This window comes from Syngnathus typhle, linkage group LG4 (genome assembly GCF_033458585.1).
Source record: "Syngnathus typhle isolate RoL2023-S1 ecotype Sweden linkage group LG4, RoL_Styp_1.0, whole genome shotgun sequence".
In the NCBI taxonomy this organism is placed as follows: domain Eukaryota; kingdom Metazoa; phylum Chordata; class Actinopteri; order Syngnathiformes; family Syngnathidae; genus Syngnathus; species Syngnathus typhle.
In genome coordinates, this window is record NC_083741.1 from 16381790 (window position 1) to 16404048 (window position 22259).

Below are 22259 nucleotides of genomic sequence, written 5' to 3' on the forward strand. Positions count from 1 at the left end.
AAGGGAAACATGCAAAGAGTCATAACAAAAGGGTGCCGGTGTATAATCTGAACTCTTCACCGGGCATCACAAGATTGATAAATATTTAAGTCACACACGCACATTAACTCACACGCGCAAACGCCAATGATAATTGCAGCAGCACATGCTTGACTGAGCATGTAAATGGCCCGATTTATTGACAAGGATTTTATGATGAAGGTGCAAGCTAAGGAACACTTGGGGCAGGAGCTCGGTCTGCCATAAAAATTCCATAAAATTAAAATATATATATATATCAAATGACCTAAATAGTGTTTCAATATGTCCCTTAGCAGAAATCCAATTCCATAGAATGGTTTTCATGAATAAAATAACTCAAAGTCTAAATTACTGCCATGTAATCAGTATAATAATATTTAAAATCTATAAGAAGTTTTCTTTTTTTCCATGTAGTACAGTGCACATATGAGTGACATGAATTTTCTTAGAAAATTGCTGACTGGATTTCTTTTTTTTTTTTGCTTTGACTTGCAACAGGGGAAAAAATCCTGTCAAACTAGAGAGAAAGCAAAGTTTTTAAACATTCAGTCAAAACACTATAAAATAAACACCGCTATAGAAAATAGTAAATACTATACATTTGTAAAAGCTGATTATTTGCTAAAGATTCAGCAGATATAGCGAATGTTTAGTGCCTTTACAACAAGAGCACTACAAAAGCAGTAAAGTTTGCTGTAGACCTCTCATTTCTCTTATCTAGATGTTTTTTTATTTCACTGACTTAGCTGTTTTGCTAGTCTGTCACTGTTCCCATCGGGTCGTTATCACAAAGAGCATCCGGCTCGTTTCCACACAAAAAGGCCTTAAAATCCCCACTTTCAACCACCTGCAAAGCACCAAATGGCAAAACAGACTTATTTATGGACAAGCCGGTGAGCATTGTGGAGCAGGCTGAGGTCTGATATTTCCCCCAGGAGGTAATAGAGACCATAAATGCAACTTAGGGAGAGGTGATATTGGATTTCCTTTCTTTGGCTTAAAGGGAAACAGCTCCATTATGATGCAACTGCTGGGTGTGTAAATAAGCCACTATTTGGGATCAAATGGTATGTCATACCAGCAGTATTAATAGATTCCATACTCATTGTGTGAAGGAATCAGGGGCCACATTTACAAACAGTACGCACTGTAATCAAGCAAAAATAGCTGCTTCTTTTTTTGTGGAGGAATATATGCTTTTCAAATACTATGTGTCATATCAGACTATGAGATAAACTAACATTTGTCATGATTGATACTATTTGCAATATAGTATTCTCTAAGCCATTATTATGTTTGTTTTTTGAAAAATGGTATTGTGTCCCATGTGTGTGTGTGTGTGTGTGTGTGTTTACTTACAGACTGCATTTTTGTGACTGGAGTCTTTATTGGGCATCATCTTCACTCCTCTGGACTTCAACTCTATTGCTTTTTTCACTGAGGGGATGGAAAGTGATAGTACTCGTTTTATTAGAGAAAACATGAAAAAAAAACGTTTTTGCTGATAAACTTCTTATCCTATCAAAACTGTGATCACTGACTACAACTTTAGGCGCACAATTACAAATGTAATGAGATCTGATAGAAGCGCTACATCAAAAATTCAATTCATTGACACAGTCAAAGCTATTAAGACGCTTCTAATATTTTCCCCATTATGTTGTGAAATAAATAGTAGTCAAATTGTTTAAATAATTCTCTCAACATGATTCAGAAAAATCCACACTACAGTGCATTATTTTTATTTTAACCCGATACGTGAAAATGTATAAGTGAGCATTATTATCTTTGTAAAGGGTCATTTCTTTTAGCTAATTCTGAGAGAAAAAGAAAAAAGAAAATGAGATCAGCATTGAAATTCATTCATTTTACAGTATATACTTTTTTAATTTCGTTAAACGGCTTTACAGAGGATAACACAAAAATCATTGGTGCAACCAACTTGCATTCTACTGAGGACACTCAACATGGAAATACAAATTTAACTTTCTCATACGGACATAGAAGATAGAAGACAGAAACAGGATGTTATAATGATAAAAACCAATTGCAAAGAAAAGCAAACTAAAGTAGGACTTGGACATTACTATTTAATTTCATCCATTCAGATGGACTTTAATATGCAAATTATGTCTATCCAAGCACTCAATATGAGCAAATGGAAGCAAAATCAACACTGCCATTTCAAGCTCCTGTCACTGGAAATACTAATAATATGAACTAAATAGGTAGTAAGCCAAGCATGTGCTTATATGTATTTTATGTTTTCATGTGTGACTAAAAGGGTGAGCGGCCTTTTGCATTTAGCTAGAAAGTGAGATCACTCAATATATTGCCTGTTATGTTATGCATGGTAAACATGGAGGTATAGTGCTCATGAGTGTGGCCGCATTTTAAGCAGAGAATAAAGCCTGCAATGTAAAGGTCACCTAACTGCCTTATGCTATGTGAACAAGTGCATAATCATAATAAACCATATATATATATAGTGTTTTTATAGGATTTTCCAGTACCTTAAAGATAAAACATGCATATATATATTCATTTTATAGGCTTTCTAGTCTCATTGTGTGTACTTGTGTAGAACATACCTTGGTACTGAGCACTAAATCCTTTCCTTCTGTGGTTGCTGTCTGAGGTGAAGTGTATCCGCAACCAGTTCTTGCTTGATATCACTGGTGAGGGCAGGGTTGTACCAGTTAGCCTGAAAAGAATCAAGTAAATTATTTTTTTAATTAAATTTTAATTTATTTATTTGTTTTCCATTATTTATTTATTTTGTTTTTTGTATTTTTCTATTAAGAGCTGCATACTTAAAGAGGCATCTTTTATAGACAAACAATGAACTGGAATCACAATGGACATTTGCAGTGAATAGCTAAACAACTTACAGCAACATGTAATGAAGGTTAATGTGTGGTCACTATAAATGCACATCATTTAAAAATAGATCTCAGTATGGTTCTGCAAACATCAACTACAATCATACACTCATTTAAAAAAAATTAATACATCTCTGATGGTGTCAAAATTGGTGATGCTTTTGTGCTGCACTGCCATGCTTGCAGAGTTGGAAACTCATGGGAAAATACAAGGAGTGAAATACTAAGTCTTAAAAAGTAATCAAAGTTCCCATCCTTCAAAACAGTTTTCTAAGCAACACTGCTGAGACTGAGTTGGTTGTCGATGGTAAGTCTTACATCAGCTTCAGCTACTCGTATATCTCCTTACCAAGGAAGACAGAGGCACGGAAGGGGGAAAAAAATACCCCAAAAATGAGGCAAAGCAAGCAGTGCAGTGAGTCAAAAAATAGGAAGTGATGTATAGACTGCAGGCTTGCTGAAATTCAATGGTCTACTACCCCCCCCTCTAGCAATATGAGTCACTTGAACTGCCCTTTAATAATATCCCAGGTAGATAGACGCGGAGATGAAGAAGAGAAACATGCACAGATAAGGGACAGGTCAAAAATAAGAGGTTGTTTGAAAATATTAAAATAACTTTTTTGAGGGCTTATCACAAGAGATACATACTTGGGGAGGTTATCAGGTCCAAAACAAAAGGAATGAAAAAGACAGCTCAAATCTGGCATAATAAGTAACAAAACAAAAGTATGACACTGTCACTGTGTAAGCCTAAAGGCAGCAGAAATCTAGTCCACAATGGGTCCAGAAATGTGTTCTCTTGAGTCAATAAGAACACTTTATCAGCTGAGATATGAGCCCCATTTTTAGATTTTTTATACAAAACTTTGAAGGACAGTCAAAAATGTACCATATAGATATATAGATATACATATAGATATATACACTCCATTGTGCCAATCCCAAAACGTTTGATATGTAAATGACTTGAAGACCTGCTGAGATAACCAAAAGATGAAATGCATTAAAGAGTAAAGGTTTGCATGATGACAGAAACTGAAGAATACATTATATGCTGCATCTGGTCCATTATTCATGTGGACTGGCCAGCCGCCTGACACCGGAGTGAGACAGCGACAAGAGGTCAGGGAGGAGGAGGACTGAGGAGAAGATGCAAATGAGAGGTTACCAAAGATGGATCTTGGAGGAGGAAAAGGGAGAAACAAAGCAAGCTAATGACGTGCAGATCTGTCTGAAGCCAGAAGTAATCAAGCAGGTTGTAGGAAAACAGGAATAAATGTCAGGGGCCATATCATTTAAAAAGAGGCAGAGGTAGATGAGGAGAACATGAGGCAGTTGGAAGGTGAGCTTGAGTGGGTGGAAATCAATGTGTGAGCGCGCATGTGTGTGCGTGCGCGCATGTGTGTGTGTGAGAGTGAGAGAGTGAGAGAGTGAGAGAGTGAGAGAGTGAGAGAGTGCGAGAGTGCGAGAGTGCGAGAGTGCGAGAGTGCGAGAGTGCGAGAGTGCGAGAGTGCGAGAGTGCGAGAGTGAGTGTGAGAGCGAGAGAGAGCGAGAGAGAGCGAGAGAGAGCGAGAGAGAGCGAGAGAGAGCGAGAGAGAGCGAGAGAGAGCGAGAGAGAGAGAGAGAGAGAGAGAGAGAGAGAGAGAGAGAGAGAGAGAGAGAGAGAGAGAGAGAGAGAGAGAGAGAGAGACTGGGAGAAGTAACCTCAGGAGAGAGGTTACAGTGGCTGTGAAGTGTAAATGAGTCTGGACATAACAAATAAGAGAGGAAGTAAAAAAAAATGCAGGATGGGGAGGTTGATGTAGTGGGAGACTACACAAGGAGGGTAGAGAGAAGAGGCAGGTGGAAAAGAAATATTTCCATCACTACGGCTTTAGGCAATTGGCTTCACTTGTGATAAACTAATTAGAAAAGCATCGCAATACCCTCAAGGATACTGTTGGTTTGGCCCTTACCCTTCTGATTGGCTGTAATCTCTTTTTTTTTTGTTACGTTATTACAATTATTGAAACACTGGTGGGCGTGAGCCTCCGCAGAGGGACATGTAGTATGGTAAAGAAATTGGATACTAGCGTACAGACTTTGTTCTTTGGAATCAAAGATGTGTTACCAACCACTGTTAGAGTCTGATGGCTTTAGTAGGAGAAAGTGGATAGGAAGACTGTTTACAACTGTATATGGTACTGTCAATTTCTATCATCGACTGTTTACATGCAGTCAATAACCCTTTTCAAACTCGATTGTTGACAGTATTAGAGGATGCGAATTTTGACAGACCGAGATTCAATCCCAAACGTTTCCCATGGAGGACTGTACCAATTTTGCAGTACTATAATGGGATTCTTGCTCTTGATAAACTTGAAAGATGTAAATTTCATCCACATTTAAAGGTGTACCAATGTTTTCCAAATCTCTTCTTGTGTTTTGAGCTAGTGTGGAATGTTTCTGAGCATCTCCCTTTGGGAGTACGGGGTCTCAAAGCAATCAAGTTGGTTGAAGCAGGGAAGTGGATGCTGATTGACGTGTGCCTGACTTTCTGCTGTTTGTTATTAACAAAGATGGGCAATCTGCAGGGATATTGGGTTGGTATTTCTTCTGTTTGCAGATGATGTGCTATTGTTGATTCATTAATCCACAATCTGTGTGTTATGAGAATCAGCATGTCTGGCTTCAAAATGGACTTGAATTTTAATTGGAGGCTGACTAAGGTGGACACATTGGTGACAGTGGGCTTTGATAATTATTGGTTCTATATAAACTCATTATTTAAGGTGTATTGTTATCGGAATGAAACGCACAACGGGAAAATAATGGTCGGAGTTTTTGAAAATTAGAAAATAATGAGTTTACAGTAGAGAGCTGTTGTACAGGAATATATTATGAATAACAGTTTGATCATATTACCAGCAGTGACCCCATTAACAAATTAATAATTGTCTACTAGTGTTTTTAAATTAGATTAAAGTCCAAAGCAGATGGAAATGGAATGGGTTCATTTGATGTGAACATTTGGAGATTCCATCAACCTTTTAAAATGAGTATAAAATGGTTGACCATCTCAGTGATTTTACCTTAGATTAAGGCAAGTATGGTGCAATAAGTGTGAGAAATGTAGTGGACAGCGGGGAACAAAATATGATTAATTGCTCCAGCCATCCAGTTGAATAAAGTAGCACTACAGAGACTTGGAGAGCTGAGGAAGAGAGGAAGGTGCTAGCAAAAAGAAATAAAAAGAGAAGATGGGATGGCCAGAAGGAGAGTTGATTGTGCAGGTTGGAAGGCTCTGACCTTCAATGTATTGTGATGTGATTTATGCACGTCCACGGGACAATTCATTTTCTTTTCATTTTCTTGCATTCATAAGCAGAGAATTACAAATTGTAACAAAGATCAAAAGTTTGGCTGTCAAGTTTTAGTTGAGTTACAATCTCCCTAATTTTGTCGATATAAAAAATGCTTTTAGTCAGTACAACTGAACTAGATTTTGAGGGGGGTTTTTTTCCCAGCGGACCTATGATGCCACAAACACATCAGCGCTCGATGATAAAAAAAAAATCAGGAATTCAATTTTGTAGAACTCCGTTGGAACTAATGCGATCACATACTTCAAAAGTCTGGTTTCAGTCACACTAGGGCCTAGTGACTAGGCCAACAATTCATTTTCTGCAATTCGAAGGAAACACAATGAGGATTTCAATTTAGTGTGGGTGTGTCAGTGTGTGTGCATGTGTGAGTGTGTGTGTGTGCGTGAGTGTGTGAGAGTGTGAGAGTGTGTGGGGGGAGGGGGGTTGTTCAGGTATGGCCAACACAAATGGAGAAAATAAAATAAAAATCACCATAATTTCATTCTGACAAGCACAAAACAAACATTTCAATTTGACCAGTTGGCTAAAAAAGAAAAAACTCCAAATGGCCCCAGTCCAACTACATATGTGTGTATGTGCTTCCCTGCATGTGTGTGTGTGTGTGTGTGTGTGTGTGTGTGTGTGTGTGTGTGTGCGTTGTGTAGCAGTGTACGAGGGTGCATGTGTGGCAGCCAGTCAACGTGACATTGAACCTGCCAACTAATAGACAGAAACATGGAACGGGAAATTGCTTTTGGGACAACCAATCAGAAAAAAAAACCTCCCGGTAAACAGGAACAAACCGTCAGAGTGGCCCTGTCATGTGTCAATCATCCTCACAATGACCTGCCCGCATCCCTCAGAGAAGCAGTCAGTCATGTCTTAATCCCACGTCTGGAGAAAAGTACATACTTAGTTACTTGGGAACATGGCGATGGCTTTCTCAAATAAGCGGAGCCAAACTCCATACACTTCATTTAAGTTAAGTTAGCGGTGTTAGAACTCGCATGTCACATTGAGTCAAAATCTCCATTTCCTATATTCAAGTTATGTTGGATATTGGTTGGTTGTTGCCATGGTATTGTATTGAATGTATTTGTATATAGGTCAGAAATGTAGCATTCTGTTGACTCCCATCGTGGTAATCTCTATCCAGCCTTGAGGTAAATGTGAAGCAAAGTTAATGCTGTTCTAGGTAAAGTAAGCCAAAAACAGTCTCAGTTTTATTTCCACTTGATTTCACACTCAATTAGGTCGTGAGAGATGCTTGAATTGTGTATGGATTTCAGTCGTTTATGACAGCTACTGTCACGGTCTTGACCACTGCATCCAAAGTTTCTCTAAAACCGTGTTCACCTGTCATGTTACCTCATGAAACGATATTGGCCAATTTATAGCATACTTGATATCACATGATTAGATACGAACAAGAATTATGCAACAACAGCAACAGTCAAGCATTGTTGCTCAATAAACTCAAGGCTTAAAAACACAAAAAGAAGATGAAGTCAAGTTCCGTGCAATTCATTTGAGCCAACTCGGCATCCACGACAGCAGTCCTAGATTTTTTAAAAAGTCAGTCTCCCAATCTTTGTGTTTTAAGTCTACCCTATCCTCCTGATCTGGGCATCCAACATGATCAAAAATGATATACACTAATGATCTTCTCTACACAATCTATTTGTTTAATAAATGAACAAAATCAACAAATGGGTAATAATTCAAAACACTACTGCGACTTTACCATGAACATCCTGGCAATAATGTTCTTATGCATAGACTTTGTGGTATCGTATCTTTATTTAAATCCTGAAATTGTGCTATTGTGCCTTGCAGGACAAAAGCTACTAGTTGTATACTAGGGGACACTAGGGACACAATATTCTATCAAGTAGAAAGGTGTTGGTTGCTGAAGCCGATGATTTCCATCTCACCGACTGTGCCTTCAATAGCCTGGCCCCTGTCTACGGCGACAAGCCTCCAACTCCATCACTGGCGAAGCTTCGGTGATTGTGGTCTTTCAACGTAAGCTTTCACAGATAAGGCAGGCGAGTATGTACGTCCATACGTGTGTGCACTATCTGTCAGCGCCTGGGGGACATCACGCAACAGTTCAAGCTGTCAGCAGGCCACTTAAGACCTGACACCGACATGCAGACATACACATAAATGGTATCATGAGAACGCTACGCTTGATGTGTAACCGCTCAACTGGCGACAGGACTAAACACGCAATTATTCGTCCATCCTTTTGTTTCCGTCGAGCACCATCCTCTTGAGCCACGTACTACACGCCGCCCATTTATCTGTCCACCAATCAATTCCAATCTCACCACACACAATTAGGTTTTCTTCTTCAGCAGACGACATATTTCTTTATCTGGAGACTGATAGATAAATAAAGATACAAATCCCATATCGTCAGAGTGACAGAGCATGGAAGAAACCTCTCTGCCCTTTGCATGCAAACACCTGCTCTCACTGATATTTGTATTTACCGATCGAGACCAAATGCCATGTCACCTTGCGCAGGTGTGAGGACACCGCTGAAATAAGGAAATAAGCCTTGGATGAATTATTGCATTGCGGAGGATTATGGATTTGTTGGAGAAGAATTATGTGTATTGTAAGATTTCTTAACTGATTTCATCTATGTTCTCATGAAAGCAATTTATTTTTATCAGTTGAACACAAAGTCATTTATCTTACTGGAAGAAGGGGAGGAAAATGTGGTGTCACAAAAGGCTAATGAGGACCCTCGGGAATGAAGGCCTTTCAACATCCTCTCAATCAATTGACGATTTATGAACAAACTCGAAAATCGGTCTCAATAAAGCCTAAAATCACCATAAAGACTGCTGATGTTATTTTTTCAACATAAATGCACCTCACGGTTAATATTGTTGTTGGCACAATGGACACGAGACTTTGTTAAGCCTTTCGACGTTGTCTCAGCAACTTAATGGAGCAGCAAGACCGCATGCATAACTAGCAGGCAGACTCCACTTCTGCTCAAACGCATTACGCCTTGAGTGAAGACGAAGGCACAAATTCTAAGATTGTACTAAATGAGGGAAACAAATGTAACAGCTGCTGGAACAAACTGCCAGTTTTGAAACACAAATATTGTAATCAGGAGTGAAAAATAAGTCAGTTTCCCTTTGGGCTTTGAACAAATAAGGAACAAGGAACCTTGTGTAGCATCAAAGTTGTTTCATTGACGTTTGTACAAAAAACAACGAGCAAGTAGTTAAAAGTTATATGACCATTCTAAAATGATGAGTTTACAAAATGTTTCCAAATGAAGTGTGTTAATTTATCTATTCATTGTATTTCTAGACAAACAAATGACTATATTAATATTATTTACATCACAAATAAGTTACTAAAAATGAAGTCCCTTGTCATAACTAAAGTAGTATTATTTTATTCTATTTACAAACCAAGACCAGGTTGTGTTTTTTTTTATATAAACGACCATTTTACATACTGGTAAAAAAAAGATTTGTCATTTTCCGTGCACACAGAAACACTTCTCACCATATGCTGGGGGCCTCTGTCCCGCTGATTTCCAGAAAGTCATACTTGTCTTCCAATAAGAAGTCATTGAAGACAAGCGCTATTGTGTCCCCAGGCTCAGCCAGGATTGACCACGTGCAATCCACATTGTTGTCATACTCAGCGGGGTAGCCGGGACTGGTTATTGAACCTGCGGTGCCTCGTAACGTGCCGCCGCATGCCCCCTCAGCTGGAGAGAGAAGAATGATAATGAATGAGTGGATAGATGTTTTTGGACACTCTCATGCCACCTACTATAGTGGATGTGAAAGTAGACTTTATTGTAGTATGCCAAAAAAAAAAGAAATAAAATCACACCAGCCCCACTATTTGAGTCTACTAAACATTTTTTTAGGATAATACAAATACTATGCATACAATCATAGAAAGTTCATATATATTTGAATATATGAATAAATATATAAATAAAATAGCTAGTAATAATATAGTATAATATGGGTATAAACAAATGCATACTTACTGGAAATTATTTGAAGGCATTTAAGAATTCAAGGTATCAAATCACATTCAAGGGAAACTAAAGAAAAAGCATTTTGCTGAGATTGCCCCTGAGATTTGGAATTCTTCTCCTTCGTGTGTCTCTTCAGTAGAAACATGCACAGGTTTCTTGTTGTTTGCAGACTAATTGACCATTAGAGGGGGTTTGTGTCAGGATATGAGACTCAAACTGAGGCTTTGTTACATAGAGTTGTTTAAACGAGACCTTACTGTAATTTTGGGGAATCAATACACAGGAGCTTCTCATCCGTCTCCAGCCTGTGACCTAGTGATTTGGTCCCTCCATTCTCATGACCCAGGTAATTAGTTTTATATACTTTCAGGGCTATTTCTTTAGATATATTCTCCACAGGAATTACCAGCAGATCTCCTTTGGGAGATGCCATAACTGCTTATCTAAGTCAAGGATGAGAAATAAAGAAAGGCAAAGTGCACTTACCTCTACAAAACGGTGAAGGGAAATCCCACTGTGCTCCGCTGCCCGGTGATACAATGCACGTGAGGATATTATGTCCCTCCAGGACAAAACCAGACTCGCAGCTGTAACGGATTTTGTCCCCAATGTTGTACCGTGCTCCGTGGATGACTCCATTCGGAATGAGTCCGGGGGTGCCACATGTGTGGCTGGGCAGAACTGAAACATAAAAAAAGCAAGAAAGATGAGTGATGTTATTCTATTAAGAGATTTCACTTTGACAAAATATTTATTTAAAAGACCAGAATGTAGTACCTTCCCTAAAGTTTCAATATCTAGAAAAGTTTTTGAAAAATGGAATAGTTGTCTAAATTTGATTACTTTTTAATTGATGCCCAAAAAGGTCTCTGTTCCCACGCTATGTATTATTCACATTATTACGCATTTGGAGTTAGATTCAAGTATGTCAGATGTTGCATGTCTAGCATGGTTATCAAGGACCTTTGCAACGGAAGGAACCAGACAAATTGTTAAAAACCTAACCTGGTCTCATTAAGATCAGAGATCTCTATTGCAAGAGAGACCTAGCCAAGATGGAACCATGAAATTTCAGACATTAACAACATCCAGTTAATGACGCAAGATAAATCAACGTCCAATTACAATGCAATATATAATTTTAATAAAGCCTATACACACACACCTCTGAATAATGAATAAATAATGCATAATTTATTTTAATCACAAAATGGACCTAATTTGATTGTGTGCATGAGTATTATCTTTATTTATCCTTGATGAACATGTGTTGTCGCCAGTTGTTGGATGTCACAGTGGCAGCAGCTACAAGGGCGCTTGTGGCCTAACTGGGCCAAAAATCAATCTGCGGCTGAGGCCAACATGCCTGGGCTCCACAAAGAGGGCAGCAACACAGTCAGTGAAGTAACAGGATGAAGAAAAGAAATAAATAAATCCACACGTTCTAACCCTGTTGTGTTATGTGCGCTTGTACAACTGGAGCGTGTTAACTTGTTGAGTGTGTAAAGTGCATCCAAATCCCAGTGTGTGCATGCGTGCATGTGCTTGTGTGTGCGTGTATAAAATAGTCTGTCTATATTTAAAGGATATTCAGTTTAATCAGTTTGTGTAGGCTGTTCCAATTAAACACTGGCATGGTAATTAGACAAAGCTTCACCATGAGACCCTGAGAACTAGGACAGGAAAAAAAAGAGGGGCAAATGGCGAGGAAGATGAGTTGACAAGATGGAGGAAGAGAAGAGCAACAGGAGAGACCAGAGATGAAAAGATGAAAAGGAGGTGATAAGGAAGACACAGATTATCAGACTTAGTTCAAATGGAAAAATATGGATTAAAAATAACTGATATAGGCATAAAGTATGTATGTAGTAGGTATGTCGTGACCAAAAGGTTTGAGGCCACCACTGGAGTTGTTGATTTAATGACCTTTTACACAGCAATTACACCTAAAGTTAATTTCTATGAAACTTTAGGGGTGGTGTGTGGGACAAGAAGAAGTTGTTTGATGAGATGTAGAGTTAAACTGTTGATTTATTACTTCAGGGATTAGGGCCCTGACATCAGTCGCATTTTCCACTATCAAAGAGCTTGACAGATTTGGTTCGCATCAGTGGTCATGTGGTGCAACTGCAACATGAAGTTAGCTAACAACAAATGTAAAAGTGCCCCAAGATAGCAATGCACTTACTACATGTCAAAAAGGCTAATTGTCGTATTAATTGTACGTAGTCAAGCATCTGCGTGGCGTTATACACACTCAACTGACCAACCATTGCCTGTGCATATATGGCGCCTGCTTAGACCCAACAAACTCAAAGCCCTGATGGCACCAAGCGAGGTCGGGACGAGACAATAAAAGGACTCATGTGTCTCAGCCAAGTGATTAGTTACACATCGGTGACCATACAGCCTTGTGTTTGGCAGACTGCTGTGTGCGGTGCATGCACAAAGGTACTCCCTCATTTAGGCTAATGTCAGAGGTAGTCATCTGAAAGAATCAGGCAGGGTATTTTTGGAGAAGGTAGGCACTGACTTGCACCTCAATTCTTGACAAGAATATTCATTATCATAGCTATCAGTCGCAGTAATCATTTAGATCGCTGTGATGATTTTTCAGACAGTTAATGGGTAAAGAACCCAGGTTCGTATGGGCAGTCCTTTGTGTGTGACTGCATGTGTGACGGTATATGTATTTCTGCTGCTGCCTTGTAAGAATCTTTGTCCCTGTGGGGTGTTAATAGTCTGAGGACTTTTTGTTTTGATGCTATGGCAGCTCAGTATGAGAAAACGTAAATTATAAAGGTGTATGTGGATTAGGGTGAGCTTTAAGACAGACAGAATCAATTAAGGTTAAAGCGAATAAGAGACAAAATCCAATGCTTTTATGAAATAACTGAGTCAGTTGCCGCCTGTTAAAAGCTAGCCTGCTACCTGGATAACTTTTTTTAAGTTACCCTGCTTCCCAGTCCAAATCAAAAAGCAAGGCCATTCTGCCTAAGTAAATCTGTCAACCCGAGGTCGCAGAGTGGCAATTATGGGCTTTTCATGGTTTTTGGTTCAATCACGAGTAAAGAAAATGAATGCAGAGAACAAGATCAAATCAGGTAATTTATATTTTGGATTGTTCTCAGAAATCATGGTCATCATGAAGTGAAACCTGTGTTTAAAAGGAGATGTGCTTTGAATCAAACCTTCCCGCAGTGTGCTCTGAATACATAGAAATGCAAAGGAATGTCACTGAGCCCTTTGTTCGGGGGAGATGATTGATTGTTGTGGTCTACTGAGTGTTATGGTTGTTACATGAACAGTTTGAACAACAAACACTGAGCACACAAGTACCACATAGTTTTTTAGTTAATCATTTTTACACTTGAATAACTTCACCACCTTCAGATAAAGATATTCAGTTGAAAAACTGGCCAAAAAATAAATGTTTTTGAAAACACATTTCTAAAGAATTGGCAAACTCTTTTACCCTCACAATGTTGAATCAGAAAACTGTGTTTGCTCATACTTTAAAACAACTTTAAAAGAAGGGCAAAGTGATAATGTCCTTCTGACTAAGCAGCAGGGTCATACAATGTTGACCTGCGCCGTCATGAAATTTCATGGCTTATATAATCAGCTACCTAAAACTCGCATTCTGTCTTTTTTTCCTCTGACAACGGCCTTGGAAATGTGTTTTTTAAAACTGTGAACTGACAAAAGCAGAAACTATTGATTTCATCTTTGTCAGTTATAGCATTTAGTTTTAACATAAATGAAAATCAGTAACGTATTTGCCTAGCTTGAAGATTAATGTAAATGCAACTGTATGAGCATGGCGCTTTCGCTGTCTTTCCTTATATATGTAGAAGAAATTAATTAGGTTATTGCTCACACTGCAGGGTAGCAAAACAAAATCAGTTCCTCTTCCAATACTAAAAAGAAAATAGGAATGGAATATGATTTGTGTAACCTGCTCTAAGCTAAAGTTGGAACAGATGTTCTATTAAATATACCCTCCATTTACCTTTGCTGGCAAAACTCACAAAGTTCATGTTTGATTCCCCATGGCTATTAAGTGAACACCAAGCAGAACCGGAACAAATGTCAGACTGTGAGCACGTTTTCCCAAACTGGGATTTGACTAGATGTAAGAGGCAATTTATCTTTCAGAATGATGAACACCTTGCTGTACTGGAAATTCACTGGCAACGTTTTTTCCCAGGCTTGGCGCAAAGTTGCACTCAAAGAAAACCAGCATCTTAAAAAGCTAGAAAAAGTGATGTGTTTCTCTTGCATCCAACTCATGACCAGTAAAGTGAAAAGTACCAAACAAACTGTACTGTACTGTGTAGCCACAAGATATTACCTAAAGTTCTGACTCCATTGTCTGCTGTGATATTGTGCAATGTTTTTAATGTGAAACGAGCCTTTGCTGGGAACCAGAGTTTATTCAGAGCTCCCGTAGGCTTTGGGGACCTCCGTTGACACTGCATAGGTATGCAGAGATGTTGGAAAGATGCCAGAGCCCTACAGCTAAATGGACTCCTCGACATCGATAGTACTCCCAAGGAGTAAACGTATTAACATCCTCACTGGCACTTTCCGCCAGAAAATCCTAACCCTGACGGAACTGACATGACAGGATCTTTGAAAAAGCTCGATTTACCAAAAGAGGTGATGCCGTGTTACTGATTCTTGAGTGTGATAGGACATCTTCACCCCTACCACCTCTATTTAGTGTTTAAAATGTTGAGCTCTTTCTAAACGCAATTCAGTGGTAACTTTGGGTTTAACACGCCCGACTGTGCGTGTGATTTGGATTTTGACTGAATTGAAGTCGTATGACTTGGCATTCCATTCTCAAGATCAATGTTCAACTTACAAACGTTTCTTAAAGGGGTCTGAATGGCTCTACTGTTACAAACGATTGTGGCTGCATCTTTTATAGCAGAAACCCACAGATGTGAGAGTGTAAATGCTGAAATAGCGTCAATGCTTTGGTCAGTTTAAAACTAAACAAAACTGTCGGAGTCTATTTATTTTACAAAGCAATAAGAAAGGGCAGTTATTCCGTGGATATTACCCAGAGTTTATATTGTAGAATCACATGTAAAATGGTAAATAGGACCACCAGACCTGAGCAGCATGTCAAATCTACATTCGTGTGTTGCCCATACACTATAAATGTATTAAAATGTCCTAACAGTGGCTTCTCTATGTTCCCTTGGTAGAAATGTATTAGCAGGGCAAGTGACATTTCCAGCAGTGCTTCTCATCAATCACCCGCTAAACAAAGTAATCACTGTAGCAGCCACAGTCTGTTAAACAGCAACTCTGCACAACCTTTCCAGCACGACTATGGAGCTAAGAATGGCTCGCTAATATAAAAAGTGCCCGCGCAGCTAACAGTGGTCACAAATTGACTATGTGCACTTTTGGAGCAGAATAACAAACCACAGAACAAGGTTGAGTTTGGATATAACTCAACATTCCCCTAAAACATTTATTCTATTACACTGTAAAATTCAATTATTATAGTGATTGAAATTAAAATCGTCTGACTAACTAAATTGAAATGCATTTTATGCTATTACGATTATGGCTGAGAACAATGTCGAAAATTTCAATCACAACAGAGCATCACCGCTTTAATATACACTGAGTAAAAAGCACAGAATGGAATGTGGTGGATGCTGCTGTCATCCCTGCACATCAATTAACAGTTATTTGATTAATAGCGGTTATTAACATGCTCTGATATATTATGATGGAGTCTTTAGACCAGCTGTAGAGGTGATATGCTGCCTGTGAAGCATCCTATAATTGGGTTATCACATACAGTGAGACATGTCATATATAGCATATCAGGTTATTTCATGACATGTTGTATTTGTTATTTATTTTCCCTCTGGAACGAGTGAAAATATGGCTGCAGTCAATCAGATGCTGCACAAAGCAAGTCTTGTCTCTTGGTTCTGCTGTGACAAAAACGGGAGTACTAGCTTTTGTAGCTTATTGATGCCCATACATCATTTTGACATACTTAAAGGAATATATTGGATTTTTCAACTGGATGTCAAGAGCTTAGCCTACAACAGCATCTCATGGATTGACTCAAAGGGTGTCTTCACTTTCCCAACAAATTCTTACTTACATTGCATCACATTTTGACATAGAGTTGTCGTAAAATATTTTGTGAATACTTCAAGTTTAATTGGATATCACTAAGTTAGTCTTTTAGAAGCAATCAATCTTTCCTACTGTAAGTTTAGGCTTCAGATAAGTAGGTTTGTCAGAGGTGGGTATAAGCAGCAAGGTGACACAATATTTATTTTAGTCCGGCACATGTGGAGCCTGAAATGTCCAAATTCAGTAATGTTGCAAATAGTTCGATACACCTTAATACTCCCACCAATATATTTTTATTCTGCAAAAACACCACCTCTAGGCGCTGTGAATGATTAGAGACCAGGGCTTTTCAGTTGCTTGAGCATCTGCTTGGGATGTTGAATAAGGAACCCTTCACTCTCTTATCAACTGTCGTGTGCTCTGTGACAGAAAGAATGAATGCCCAAGGCTCCCATCAGCTTTCAGCCACCATGAAGACAGTGACACACGTCTACTTCCCCTGGAGGGCTTCCAATAAAATATATCATGACTGGACTTGACTTGAGAAGCTGAGGGGCAATTTGAAAGCAGTTGTGGAATAAAATACTACTACTAACAACTACCCACCACTATTACTCTCGATCCAAATATAGAAAATTAAGACTAGCCTCTAGAGAGATTTCGGTCTTGCTTTTTCAGCACTACTGAGGTACCCTTGAGCAGTGCACAGTATCTACAAAACCACAAGTACAATAAAACCTTCAAGGTAGAACACAATCTGTTCTGGGAGACTCGTCGACCTCCAATTTGTCGCGGATTAGGAAACAATTGTGCCCGACGCCCATAGGAAAAAATGAAATGGGAAATAATCTATTCCAGGAAACAACTGTTATAATCCTGAAAGGTTAATGATAAAATAAAGTAAAATCAGCCAGGATGGGCAGTATGGAAAATGGATGGATGTCTTGATCACCCTCACATTTCCTTTTATTCCATGTTACACACATGTACATAAGATTGCCAGTATATCCTCAAAACTGACACTTGATAATTGCAAGACAGTTGTAAGAAATAAACAATATAATTGTCATATACATAACTGTCACACCTTACTAGTGACACGTGTGACAATGACACTTGCAATGGGCTCAAGACCCATGGTTGCTATAGAAACAATGACCTAGCCTGAGGCTATAGAGAGTAGCTCCCCAGGTGCAGGGTACCACCTGGAGAGCCATCAGTCAGCTTCACTTAAAAATGCACATAAAAACCTGAAAATTAAACAAAAACATTCCCAATCATTTGCATTTGAAAGAAACCCGCAATGAAGTACATGTGGGACTGCTAAAGTATATTTTCTCATTTAATTTCAAATCAAATTTTAAAGACTTTAATTTCTTCAGTGAGAAAAAAAAGAATAGTTGCTGTTGTCCTGGTTGAATAGTTGCAATTGTTTTGGTTCTAAAGTGATCCATTCTGCTGGCCAACTCAGGCCTACGGAATATGGGCAGGGTGTGCAATCGATAAGCAGGCCTTCACACTGAACAATATTAACAATGCAATATAAATTGCAGCATTCTTCATGTTGATGTTCTTTTCATATCACTGCAAATGTGCTTAACAGAATCAAAAGGCTGGGCCTCCAAAACCTTCTCGAATAACCACATCCATTCCCAGGATGGCAGACACTACTGCAGATGGGAGCAGTAGGAGATAAAACAGCATTAAACCTTTAAGATTTCATCCCTTCCCACTGTCCCTTATCACTCCCCCGAGCACAATTCCTTGCTTTTCAGTCGCCGTGACTGCTGTCAGTATTGCTATGAAAACGCTGACCTGAGCCAGAGCAGCTAGAGTGAGAATGGTCTGCCCTCAGGCTGTGCTGTTAGCAGAGGAGACATTGGCACACAAAAAAATACCATAAAGCCTGTATTCATCCTCTATACAACAGTGTGTGTGTGTGTGTGTGTGTGTGTGTGTGTGTGTGTGTGTGTGTGTGTGCGTGCGTGCGTGCGTGCGTGCGTGCGTGCGTGCGTGCGCTTGTGCTTGCGTGCGTTCAAGTCTTCACAATCCCATGCAATCGTGAATTAATGAAATACACCCACCAGCTGACATACCCTGACATACAACTTTAGCCTGTAAGATAAGTTGAAAAAGCTGTATCAAATACTGTATGTTTTTTGATATACAAGAATAACATTAAATGCAGGATGGAAGATGTCCAAAAGGCAAGTAAATATTTTTTTTCGTGTCTTTACGTTTGAATAATTTTCTGTAACTACTCATTCAAACACAAATATATGTTCCAAAGTACAATATTTTGGAACATACTTATTACAAAACAAACTTTGTTTTGTAATAAGTTAAATGTATTTGGGGTAGAATTAAACATGTTGATACTTCTTCCAATTCCTTTTAATGGTAAGAACGGATGCAACTTGTCATTTGTTTAAAAAAAAAATTATCTCTTTTTTACTATATTCAGTTAAAAAAATAGTTTTTATTTTTCTACACTCCAAAAACATTTTTTGTTGTTGACAAATGTAATCTCGGGAAAAAAATCAGCCGTCCCTGGCCCGGCCCTTATGCATCCAAATTGATATAAAGAACATCACTGCACCCAACCAATTGATGACAATAAGCGTGATTTACAAAGTGTCCATTTGTCGGGTGGTCGCAGTTTTTTTTCTGCAGTTATTGTTGTTACCAAGTTTGTTACCTTAGTTAAAGTCAGTGCAATTCCACATTACTGTGAATTAAAACCACAATAATATTTCGAAATGAGCACTTCATTGACGCTGTCGAAACCTTGACCCATTAAGGCAGAATTTTTTAAACAGATACTGTGTGATCGTGCAAGTGTTCCTAACGATGGGCTTGTTGTGTCACGAGGCTAATTGTGCATATTTCGAGCTCCATGGGAAAGCAGATTATTTGACTATAACATGAGCAATGCATTCATTAGCGTGACAGATTTAGGCAGAACCGAGCAAGATTTACAACACAAATGAAACATGGTTGGAGGTGAATAAAGTAGAGCAGATCAATACAATAGGAACACGAGTGTGCATCGCTCCAATGCTTAAATAGACATTCATCATCGCAGCCTCTGCTGCTTGAGGCATCGCTCGCTCTTCGAAATGTACACAAACACGCATACACATGCACAAAATGAGGTCTAATGCATCTTCATTTAGTCTTGCTGTCCTCTGGGCACATTTACATCTGTCAACTCACTTTGCCAAATGGATGGATGGGCTTGTGCATGTGCGCGTGCAGGTGCGTGTGTCTTCATTCTACATGGATGTGTGAATCAATTTCGCCTCCTGTTTGTTTTTGTATTCTTATGTCTTTTAGGATGGTTGCATCTTTTTCTTTGTCGACATCAGCAACGACTTGTATGATATTTGGTTTCAGTCCTTAAACTCCAAAAGTAGTTTTTGTGTGTGTGCGTCTGTGAGTGTGTGACTGTGAGTGTGTGTGTTTATTTGATTGTGGATTTGTGCTTGCTTGTGTGCAAAACAGTCAATTTCCGTGGTAGGTGACAGTCCACGGTCCCCTGAGCAGCGTAGAATTGTGGGTAAACACAACGTCACAACGATTCTCATATATCATAAAGCTGACACAAGGACACACCCATACAAATAAATAGCACACACAGATATTCAGACGCTTACAAAAGTTGCCTTGTTTTTCTAGTGGGTAAAACAAAAACAACAAAAAAAAAACATATGTAAACAGCTTTAAAGGATGAAGAGATTAACCAAAAATCCAAATCTTCATTTTTTTTTGCTAAGATATTTTTAGTCAAATGTGACTTTTATTGAACTACTCATTGTTGAAGCAGTCACTGAAGATTTCCCGCACACATAATGAGAGAACTCAAACAACTGAAATAGCTGAATTTGCAGACTTTGGATACCAAACCTTTACGTATCAAAATCTGCAGTGAGGGGAATTAATTAAAATGCCTCCAAATTGTCTTTAGTGAATTACACCTGTCTAGTACTCAGATTGCACCATACAGAACACAATTCTATAAAACAAAGAGAAATATATTTTACAGGAAAACTAGACAATAAAAACACGATCAGTAGTTATTTGATCTCATCACTATACATCACCCAAAAATGTAGTTTCCTACGAAGTAAGAATGCTGCAATATTCTTGCCAGGCCCGTTTACGTCAGCCCTACCCTTGTAAACTAGTGTGCGAGAATGTGAGTGATGGTAATGGATGGCTTTTATGATTTAATATGTGCAGTGTTTTGAGAAATAAAAATGACCTTTTGGGGCTTTATTTGATATAACTGAGAAGATACACATGTTCTGACTCATGCAGCGGTATTAAAAAGGCTCAAAAAATGTTTATATGAAATCACTGATTGGATGTATGTACTCTCATCTCAAAATGTACATGCACGTGTGTGTACACGTGTGTATCTACGTATGTGAGTTTAATGCATGCCTGCACTTACTGTTTAGAAAACACTCCAGATGATGCCAATAAAGAAAGCCGCCATGTCCCAGATTTTCATATTTGCATCTCAATATCAAGCCAGGGAAAAATGACAGAAATGGTAAACTAACGTGACCCAAGCACTGCCTGCCTATAATAGCAGTACAAAATGTGAACATCAGAAATAAGATGAACAAGTTAGGATATTTTTTAAACCGTAGTTTGTTTAAACACACAAGACATTTTCTCACAGCGCTCCACCAAGGCTAAACTATCTACACATCCATCAAAAATCAAGGGAGAGCATGCACACTCCACAAAGAAAGGCCAGAGCGCTGATTGAAGCACCAGTTCTCAGAATTGTGTGGTAGACATGCAAATGAACAGCCCAGCTCAAATATTTAAAAAAAAAAAGTGAATACAAAAGTGATGATGAACAAATTCTCTCAACAGTAAATTGTTGTGGTTGTGGCTTACAGGATAAGACATGTTCGACACCAGGTTGAGATGTGTGTTATCACAAAAGTATTAAAATACATCAGCAACTCAATCATTCTGCATTTAATTGACATCCAGCAAACAGAACCAGTCAAGACATCATCACCTGCTGCATGTGCCTTATCCAACCTCACACAAGTGGATTATGAAGATAAACATCGACTCTCCTACTAAGGGACATACTCAACATTCATGCAAAATACACTGGAATAATAATGACAGTTGGCCTTTTTTCAACAAATGCGTACATTTACAACAGCTACTACATCACACTAAAATGATAATATTTATCACTGTTCATTAGCCAGTCGAGGCACAGGGTATTAATCATCTGCACACAAGTGTTCCATTGTGTGCACTTTTCACATGGAAAAGCAAGACATCTGTTTACATTAGTGTGTATTTTGTAAGTGTGTGCGTGTGCGTGTTATCGGCGGATGGGGAGCTGTTTTATTCTTTAGACATATAAAATGAAAGATCAATGTGTGTGTAGCATACACGCAGCAGTGAAAATCTCAAATCTCAAAAGCTTGATGGTGTGTACATGAGCACACTTCGGTTTTACAGTGTTTGACGGAATATTACCAACAGCTCAATGAAATTAAATGTGCTTGGAGAAACATGTCTGGCTGCGCACACACAGGTGCAATGACCCTGCACATGCTTATTAATGATGTGAGTCTCACAGTGAGACAAGTCATACTGGGATAAACGGCAGCCATAATCAGTCACTGCACTTTTGCACAAATAATCCACAGGCAAAGAGACACACCTATTGGGACATGACGCACACACCTAGAAGAACACCCTGGCTTCTCCTCTTTGATCCACCTTCTCACATACACACACACACACACACACACGCATAGTACATAAAAAAATCACTCATTTTGACATCAACCTCTGTGTTTCATTCATCCATCTCTC

The 22259-nt window shown here is 38.8% G+C and overlaps 1 protein-coding gene across 2 annotated transcripts in view; it reads right to left on the reverse strand.

Moving 5' to 3' along the window:
• LOC133152939 (CUB and sushi domain-containing protein 1-like) overlaps positions 1-22259 on the reverse strand; it is a 290934-nt gene that overhangs the window by 114915 nt on the left and 153760 nt on the right. For both annotated transcript variants that reach the window (XM_061276928.1, XM_061276927.1), the window contains exons 5-8: positions 10767-10961; positions 9791-9998; positions 2613-2725; positions 1381-1458 (exon numbers count right to left, since the gene is read on the reverse strand). In XM_061276928.1, the coding sequence (XP_061132912.1) occupies positions 1381-1458; positions 2613-2725; positions 9791-9998; positions 10767-10961 (594 nt within the window). The remainder of the gene's footprint in view (positions 1-1380; positions 1459-2612; positions 2726-9790; positions 9999-10766; positions 10962-22259) is intronic.